Source organism: Onychostruthus taczanowskii, unplaced genomic scaffold, assembly GCF_017590055.1.
Source record: "Onychostruthus taczanowskii isolate IOZ18803 unplaced genomic scaffold, ASM1759005v1 scaffold77, whole genome shotgun sequence".
Taxonomy (NCBI): Eukaryota; Metazoa; Chordata; class Aves; order Passeriformes; family Passeridae; genus Onychostruthus; species Onychostruthus taczanowskii.
In genome coordinates, this window is record NW_024505561.1 from 3,599,260 (window position 1) to 3,608,952 (window position 9,693).

Here is a 9,693-nt window from a genome sequence, read left to right on the forward strand (position 1 = left end):
GGCTGGTCAAAGCTCTGAGTGTCAAGTGGAGTGTCCAGATGCAGGCAGAAGTTGCCTCCAGTGAGATCAGCAGCTGTAGTAAGGAAAGTACTGAGCCTGTACTCATCAGAAAAACAATTGGTCAGGATACTAAGTGAGGCAGGAAATTCTGGCAGTGTTGAGAGGTAAGGGGTGCAGAGCTAGCTTGAACTTCAGAGCTTGTAGAGTTTGATTTAGACAAGAGCTAGATTTTCCACAATGTGTTACCAGAATTCAAAACTGGAAAGTGCAAAGCCCTGAGGACTCTGAATGAAGACACACCGTTCATCATCCTCTTGGTACTTGGGGAGTGTGATACACAGAAGTCTGGTATGACTCCCTCTACTCAGCTTGGGTCTGGCAGGACTGATACTGAGCTGGAGCACTTAAGTCCAGCTCATACCAGAGCCAGTCTTCTGCTCAGTGTCTGTGGACTGTTTTTCCATTATTTGCTGTTTTCTACGTAGTAGACACTGAGTCTTCGATGTAGAAAGAAAAATGGTATTTATTATAGACAGGCGTAAGTATAAAAATCTAAAATATGTGTCACACGGAATGTGTACATATATATATAAAGTGTTTTCTCTGTAAAATTAACTACTCAAAATCTAGGTAGTATAGGGATGTATTCTGCAAGAGCAACTTTATTTTTGCTAAGAAGACATACTGAGAGCTTTGCAGAAACACTTTCTTACACATTTCAGTATTGTAAAGTCATTGGTTATTTGGGTGAATCTGAATTATAAGGTGAATAAGGCTATTGACTGTAGGATCTCATTTTAGGTGGTGAAGGTAGGTAATGAATTGGGTACATGCAACAGGAAAAGCAATACAGAAAATTGCTTCTCTCAGTTCCACCTAATAGTTCCTTGATGGTCCTGTGCAAATAAATTAAACTAGGCTTTTCACATCTTTTCTGTCAGCTCATCAGTTCTTTCTGTTCTTCAGTACAAAACATCAGGCTTTCCACTGCTCCATTTCCCCGGTGTGGAGTACTCATAGCATATAGACACTCAGATGTTTAGTTGCCCAGTTTTTCTAGGGTTCCTAAACCTTTTAAGCACTTGAATTTTTTAGTGGAACTGACTATAAATCTGCAACAAGTGTGTATGTGTTTCCTTATATGTTTCTCAACAATGGAGTGATGTCACAAAACTCAGAGAGGTGATCTTGTGTTTTAAATCTGGCTCATCTATTTCTTCACTGAGCATTTCTCAAGCACCTGCTTTGGATTTCTCAGTTTTACCAGAGGGCAAGCCAGTGGAGAGAGAGAGGAAATTCAGGGCCTTCAGAAATCAAGATATTCAGTGAAGGGTACCTGATTCCATTTCCACTGAAGGATTTTTTTTAATGCTGTATAGCAAATACAATAAGGCACATACATCTGAACAATAAAGATAAGACAGCAATTCAGTGTTTCTTTTTATCTGTCGAATGCCATCCATCTTACGTAATTAAAGACTATGCTATCTTGTTTAAATGCAGGAGGACAGATTTCAAGATGCTTGTGTGTATTTTGGTACTTTATTAATGGCAGCTTAGTTCTTGCAAGAGTTCCAAAGATATCATTGTGCTAAACACTTATTCACAGAGGAATAAATGGATTGTGTCTCTTCTTCTGGTAAATGAAAGCAGGAAAAATGGTAGAAGTGAGAGGAATTCTCTGCAATTATTGATGACAGCCCTGGACTATGGATCAAATGACATTCTCTTAGTAAGCAAAGAGGCATAACAAAGTGTAGATTTTCAGCTACATCTTATGACATAGTTGGACAGTTTTTTTATACTAGTCTGGTGATGTAAGAGTTGCTGATGTGGTTTGAGACATTATTGTCCTCACATCCTTTTGGACCCTGGGGGAGCCCACCGTCCCTGCAGCAGGAGCACACAGGGTACCTGTTCCCATGCAGAGTGGGGACAGACAGGGAAAACAGGCTGTTCCCCTCAACCAGATGAGGCAGAGGCACCCAGCACTGCTCTGCTGCCTTGCCTGGCAGGCAGGGGGGATGGGTGGGAGGGATGAAGAAGGTGGCTTAAGAAGGGTGTCATCTTCAGCTGCTGCAGGTGTCAGCTGCGTCTTTTGTCTGCCCACAGTTCAGTCTTACTCCAGCAATTTGACTCAAAGCAATACTACTAAGAAAATACGAAGGAGAAAATCAGGTTTAAGTTAAGAAGGTACTATCTTGCTTCTCTTAGGTCTGGTTTGAATGCTGAAAAGTTATGAGTGGTTTTTCTCTCAGTCCTAGTTGCTTTCATGAGAAAACCTGTGTTAAGAGTATTTTGGAAATAGACCCAGTGTTTTCTTCTCTCTTTTCTTTTCTGTGGCAAATATGTAAATTCAAAGCCTGATGAAACACTTAGTTTCATGTCTGAAGAAAGGTTTATGAATGTGAGGATGGAAAAAAAAAACAGCAGGCATTTCAATTTTGTAAAAAAATTTGGCAAGGATCCTTTCACAAGGAGCTGCAAAGTAAAGAATTCCTTCATAGCAACATGATCTGTTGTGCTGTCCAAGTTGGTTATGAAGCAGAACTGTGATAGTATTGCCTGGAACTTAATTGTGATTTTTTTGTCTCTTCGACTTGTTTAACTGGCATAATGATGTGAATGCTGCGAGGGGGAGATATACATTCTGTATTATCTAATACGTGTTTTTATGTAACAGTACTTATGTGTGTATGCAATACTTCAAGTGGACTACATTTCCTGAAATTTGGAATTAATTTACTGGCCCTTTGGTTTTGTCTTATTTATTGCTATTCAGAGAGTTCTGTGTATATTGACCAAAGGTAAATGTGCTCTTGAAAGGGAGAGTGTTGCATCATTACCCCAAGCAGGAGATACAAAATATCTGTTCCAGGAGAAGGAGGGTGTAATGTTGAAGGGAGGATTTGGTGTCCATCCTGTTCTTACACATGGAGATTGCAAACAGAGAAAATAGTATTATATTCCTCATTTTTATAGTGTGAAAGTACTCCTGGCGTGTTTCCTGGGGGAAAGGAAAATTCAGAGGAGTAAAATTTTTGTAGAACTCTGAAACCTCTGAGGGGAAAAGATGTGCAACAAATTGCTAGAATGTGAGATACACATTTTTTCAAATGTAAAATTTTAAGATCTTCCAAATGTCTCTTTCTTGTAGGGCTTGTACTGTTTGCAAATAGATTTTTTTTTCTTTTTTTTTTCTTTTTTTTTTTTTACTTGAAGAATGTTGCCATTTTAAAAATTTAATTATTGTTGGTTTGTTTTTTTTTTTGTTTTTAAACTGTAGGTATGAGAAGGTGCCAGTAATTCTGGTTGGTAATAAAGTGGACCTGGAAAGTGAGAGAGAAGTATCATTGAGTGAAGGCAGAGCCTTAGCCGAAGAATGGGGCTGCCCCTTTATGGAGACCTCTGCTAAAAGTAAAACAATGGTGGATGAGCTCTTTGCGGAAATTGTTAGACAAATGAACTATGCAGCACAGCCAGACAAAGATGATCCATGCTGTTCTGCATGTAATATACAATAGCATTAAAAATGACCTAACCTGGACTTAATTTGAAGAAATTTTGTAAGGTGGTAAAACTGTCTACTTCACTTCCTGGTTTGTGGGTCACTTGAAATACATCTGTAGTGAAGTAGCAACATTAACTCAGAGCTGAGCATTGAAAGTCAATCACTGACTCTGAATATAATTGGGTTAAATGACCACATCTCACCCGTTTTTTCCCTTTGAGCACCTGCAATTTTATGGCACAGTCAGTTGATCTACAGGGTCGTTCCAGTCGAACGTACGTGTGTTGTCACGTCAGACAGCAACAACAGCAACTATTTCCGAAGAGGACAGAATGCTTTTGGAAACGGAGACGAAAGCAGTGGAGAGGATATCTCTGAAGACCTTCCACGACAAGCATAAGCATGAAAAGGAGAGCCAAGTCTTTTGGTGTCTGATTACCACGCTTCAGAATGGACACTATCACATGTGGCTGAGTTTGTTCAGTCAGTTATGTTGATTTCACCAGGACTTCTGACAGTGTTGGAGGAAAAGGCTACCAGAGACCCATACAGTTTGGATTCTTTTCAAATCAATGCTATTATTTCTACACTTTATCCCACATCTTGAAATAGAAAACATTGTATCAGTGTGTGAAACGAGAGGCAAGATCTGGAAACAAGTGACGGGTGAAGAAACAGTCTGGCATTGGAATGTTTTAAATCTTTCATTTTGCTGCTCGAAAATGGAGGATCACTTCAGGTTTTGGTCTACAAAAAGCCAAACAAACCCTCTGTTTACAAAGCAGGAAGCATCTTTATTTTCACTTTACTGAACCAGGAGGAAGCAACTGTGATGAAAAAAAATTGCTGAGCCTTACTAACAAGGAACACTTTAATAGATTAACTAGTACCATCTTGTAAGGAAAATTAAGCCATGTTTCATCCATATGTTCCCTTCTACAGAAACCTCGTGGGACAGTATGAACATCCTGCATTTTTAAGTTTGTTAAAGACAACAGTTTTTCTTGCCTTTAAGGGCTACATTCTCTGGTGTGATCCCAAACTAACATTTGAAAATCCAGTTTGCTATTTGATAGCTTTAATGTTGAAAACTTAAATTGAATAACCATGTGAAATCATTTGGTTCAGAGGTGAAATAGTTACAGTTGTAATTCCTTAGGTGAGTGTGGAAATGGCTCTTTAATTGCCTGACACACTATTCAAAGGTTGCCCCAATTATTGGAGTGTTTAATGGTGGGAGCAAATATTTTATTTGGAAAGGATGCTCGAGCTCTGACTTGCTAGTTTCATAGCAGTGAAGTATTTATCATTTGCATGACTAATGGCACAGAAATACCTATTTCAAAGTCTTACAATCAAAGTATAGAAAAGTTTTCAATCGCAATGTTTAGATTTTAAATGCTGGAGAGATTGTCTTGAGCTGGATCTTTTATAGGTAAAATTGGCCATAAAAATACAGTCACTGAGCCTGTGGTCTAAATAACACCATGCGTTTATTGGTTTTTAAATCTTGTGCAGTAACAGTGTAGTTCCTTGTGTTTAAATGAGTGAAAATAGGGGTGCTGGGCTGTGTGTGTGTTGAGTGTGTATGTGTGTGTGTATATGGCCCTTAGAAATGCTGTAATTGGAGTTAGGTTCGAGAGTTTTGCCTCCATCTGCAGAACTTCCTAAAAGCGCTCTCATCTGCCACAAAGGACACTGGAGTAGAAAACACTTTGCAGATTTCCATACATAAATATCCTTAACATTTGAATTATAGTTCACTGGATGATAACTAAAGAAAATCATATTCACAGAAGAGAACTGACCAACTCTGCCCTTAATCTTTCAAGACCTTTCCACAACCAGTGTGACAAAGGGCATTAGATGTCACAGAGCATTAAGCCTTACTAGAACGTAAATGTAGCCCATTTCCCATCTACTTTGCAGAGCTTTTGTTACTGTACTTTGTTCTCTTAGGGAGATAGGCACACCGTTTATTTCTGGCATCTGAATGCCCATTTTGAGTGCTCTGAATCGCCCTCCTAGAGGCACCTACCTCTTTCCATTGACTGTATAGCAAACTTAGGCTTTTAACTTCAGTCCTCCAAGTCACGGAACTCACATGCCTAAACTAGATGGTATGAATGTTCTCTTACCACCCCCTGCCTGCCCGTTGTGTCAGCTGCCATGCTTAAACAAGATGTGAGATGTTGGATTAATGATATTTCAGGGTTTCAAATATCTAGATTGGGAAACGGTTAATCAAGCAGCACAATCCATCCACAAAACAGCTTGCCAGTGTGAGATCCACTGTGTAAGCACTCAAAAAAGAAAACCCACAAAAAAACAAACCAAAGCCAAATTTCAAACTGAGTTGGAAGTGCATGTTATGCGAGGTTATTTACAGAGATGTTAAAAATCTTACCTGACAGATTGTTCATCAGCCAAGAAAATGGCGTGAAGTAGAGTATAAACAGCCTAATGTGAAGTTCATGATATAAAGCAGATGGGCTTTAAATATTGGAAAAATTGCACAGTAAATTTGTAACAGAAATATTAAAGAAAATATCTCCCAGTTTTGTTTTTTCATTACACTCTTACATTTTCAAAAGCATCGGCCATGTGTAAGCTACCATGCAACTTGGCTGGGGGAGCAAAGTGTAAGTGTTGTTTTTTATTGTATAGTTCTGAGGAAGTAGTTATGCACTATTTGTATTTCCACTAATGTGAAGATAGTGGAGCTTGAATCAATGACAGTTGCACTCAACAGATTTTTCAAGTTATAGGGGTAGCAGAAAGGGCAGTAGGTGAGCCACACAGCAGCTGTATGGCCACCCTGCAGGAGTCACTGGTCTTGGGTCACTCTTTCATTTGTACCCTGATAGGATTACCAATTATAGTATTTGAAAGTTTCTTGTAACATGCCTTAAAATATTATTTGTTCCAAAGACCCACTTTTCCTTTGGCTGTTCTTGTAGAGCTTTGTACTTTTCTACAAAGACAGCATTTCTCCAGTTTTGTTGGTTTTTTTTTAAAAAAAAGTTGCAACTTTTATTCTTTTAAGCTATGATAGTGAGAGCAACTGTTTCCTCTTTCCCTTGAAAATACACACAAAAGTGATTCAAAGCAAACAAACCAGAATCAGATCAAGAGTGTTAAATACAACTTGCATTGGATTTTGTTTGATTTTTTTTTCTGTTGTGCCCATCCCCCTGCCCACCCCTTCAGAGCATCAAGAAAAGAAATTTGGTGATGTTTTCTGTTCTGATTCTAGCCTCTCCCTAACCCCAGTGCTACAGTTGCCATTACTTTTCTGTGGGAAAACTACTGGTATTTGCTTTCCTGTATAGAATGTTACCTTAAAGATGTCAGCCATTTGGTTGGGGGGTTTTGTGCATGTTTGTTTTTAATTTTTTTATTTTATATTTTTTTACCAGTGTGCCATCAAAGCACTGGTTAGGCTTTAATTGTGAAACTCCGCAACAAAAGCAAATGTTTGACAACTGCAGGAGGCTTTTATCTGCATTGTTGTGCATCTGTTAATTCTTGAACAGGGTTTGAAGAAAGACTGAAGTGGGTTCTGGAGTCAGACTTAACACTGTTGATTTGGAGTTTCCTAGGGGTGAATTAATGTATTTCACAGTTAATTGTTGAGCTCTAATACAACTGGCAACTTTAAATGGGGCAACAGTTTGTTTTGTAACAATGTCAGTTGTTTAAACCTTGATGTTTCAAATAAAACAAGAATTGTACATAGAACTCAATGCAAACTCAGCAGTTGTATTTGGAGTTAAATTATTTTAACAAATAAATTTATTTAATGAAATCTTCCTTGTATTTTCTGTATTGTCCATTTTGATTTGATTAAAAACTTCATCCAGAGCTGATGAGGGTGCCCAGTAATTGGAAACAACATTGCCAACTGTCTTCAGTTCAGGAAAGTATTTCCAGCCAAAATGCTCCTCTGGTACAAATTAATTAGCAATAAGTGAAAATCAAATATAATTTATTTTTGATGAATGGATGGATGTTGTGATCTAAGTTATGAGCTTGATAAAGAACAATAGCAATAGCAATGGAGGGGCGGTTTTATCTTCACTTTTCTTAGTGGGGTGCACACTGACAATCAGTAATACTCAGTATTTGATAAGATACAGCTCTTGATATGGCAAGAGAATAGTGCTTATTTAAATATATAATGAAATGTTCAATATATAAAAAAGACCAAATAAAAACTTGTTCAATATATGATATAGTTAATATGCAGAACTACTTTTATAGCACTGAGACTGCAAAGAGTTAAAGAAAGATTGTTTGTTATATCAGCTGTTCAATTGATGAGTGGTTTGAAGGCTTTCAGCGCCACAAAAAAAGGAGTTAGTGTTAAAAGAACTTCAAATACAATTAGTGTTGCAGAGATTTATAAATGAACAGTTGAGCTAATGCTAACAGGATTATTCTAGCTAATTGGCACTGATCAGCAGTTACATTTTAGTCATGCCAGTATCACTAAAATACCCTATTTTCAGTAATGATGGGTGCTTGGTAGTCTCTTGTTTTCATGTAATGCATGCCCTAAGGAGCAAGAAACCTGAGGCTGGCACATCTTAAATGCTTTTAGTTCTATGGATCATATAGAAGGCTGGCACATGCTGCTAATTGCATGTTTTTGATTTGCCCATTCATTCTGTAGATCAGTTCCAAGGGAACTTTTGCTGATGGGCTCTTCCAGTCCCATTACCTTAGTAATATCCTTCTGTTTTGCCAAAGAAGATACCTAGAGAGAGACAACACAAATTCACTGGGCTGTTCTGAACAGCTAAAATATTGCCAGTGTATGACATGCTCTTTTCAAATAGCTGAACAGCTAGAAAACTTTAAACTTTTCCCTCCTAGCAAATGCTTTCTCTGTCCCTCTGCACACTTCTCCCCCTTTTTTTTTCTTTCTAGATACTGCAGAAAGTTTTTTATGCTGTAAAATATTTTGATTGGCTATAATATCTTATCAGTCTTCCGCAGGTATCAGTCCAAGTGGATCACCAACCTTTGGTCGATATTTTTGTTGCTTGACCAGGGAATCACTAGACTACCTCTTCTATCCCAAGTTACCTCCAGTAGCATTGTGTCCTTGCTGTTCACCTTGTGCTTTATTCTCCATCAAACGACATCTATTTTTCTGAGCGCAGGAAGAATTATTTTGAAACTGCTGGAAACTGTGCTTATTGCTCTGTCTGGCCCATAGAAGCGTAGTCATCTCTTCCTTTGGCAGGCACCATCTTGATCATTCTCATTTAAGAAAGAAATTTCTAGCTTCCAATGACTGTTTGAATGTACTAGTGTCCTACTCAGGTGTATTAAACATAATTCCTGTTTTGCCATAAAACTGTTGAAAGAACTTGTGGTTTTTTTGCTAATTGCAATCAGACATTTAGAACTGCAAGTTTCTTTTCTTTATAGGGAGCTCAGTTAATATGTCTGGATTTTGAGTGCAGTTGTTTAGGGTTTCATTTGTCTGATGGCCAACACGTTTTTCTTCTCACATTGGAAGTAAAAAGTACTGAGTTAAGAGTCATAGGCTCATAGAATGATTCAGACAGAAAGGGGTGTTTAAAGTTCATCTAGCTCCAATCCCTGTGCCATGGGCAGGGATGCCTTCCACTAGACTGGATTGCTCAAAGCCTGGCCTTGAACACTTCCAGAGACAGGGCATCCTGTGCAGCCCATTCCAGTGCCTCACCGCTTTCAGAGTGGAAAAATTTCTTCCTTAGAATCTAAACCTGCCCTCTTTCAGTTTGAAGCCATTCCCCCTTGTCCTGTCACTGCAGGCTCTTGTCAAAGGTTCCTCTCCAGCTCTCTTGCAAGCCCCTTTTAGACACTGGAAGACTGCCAGAAAGCTCCCTGGAGCCTTCTCTTCTCCAAGCTGTGGGTTGCATTTACAGGCTGGATTGCAAGTGGGTGGAAGAAAACGCCGTGTTGATGTGAGCCAGGCGCTGTGCGATGCTGGAGCTGCTAACGGCACATCTTCATTCCATTCTGCTGGAACAGTTTTTCTGTGTACTTTCAAGCAGATGCTTTGTGGTCTGACTGGAATATGAAATAGTCTGTGGGGCACTGAGAATTTATTTCAAGTTCTTCATGGTGCAGTGACCACGTATGTAGACAACCAGACAGCCATGTAGGAGTCTCACTGAAGAATGGAA

The 9,693-nt window shown here is 38.8% G+C and overlaps 1 protein-coding gene across 1 annotated transcript in view; it reads left to right on the forward strand.

Annotated features, from left to right (window-relative positions):
* RAP2A (RAP2A, member of RAS oncogene family) overlaps positions 1–6,725 on the forward strand; it is a 30,291-nt gene extending 23,566 nt beyond the window's left edge. The window contains exon 2 of the mRNA XM_041423359.1: positions 3,287–6,725. Within this exon, the coding sequence (XP_041279293.1) occupies positions 3,287–3,524 (238 nt within the window). The 3' untranslated portion in view covers positions 3,525–6,725. The remainder of the gene's footprint in view (positions 1–3,286) is intronic.
* The last annotated feature ends 2,968 nt before the right edge of the window (positions 6,726–9,693 follow it).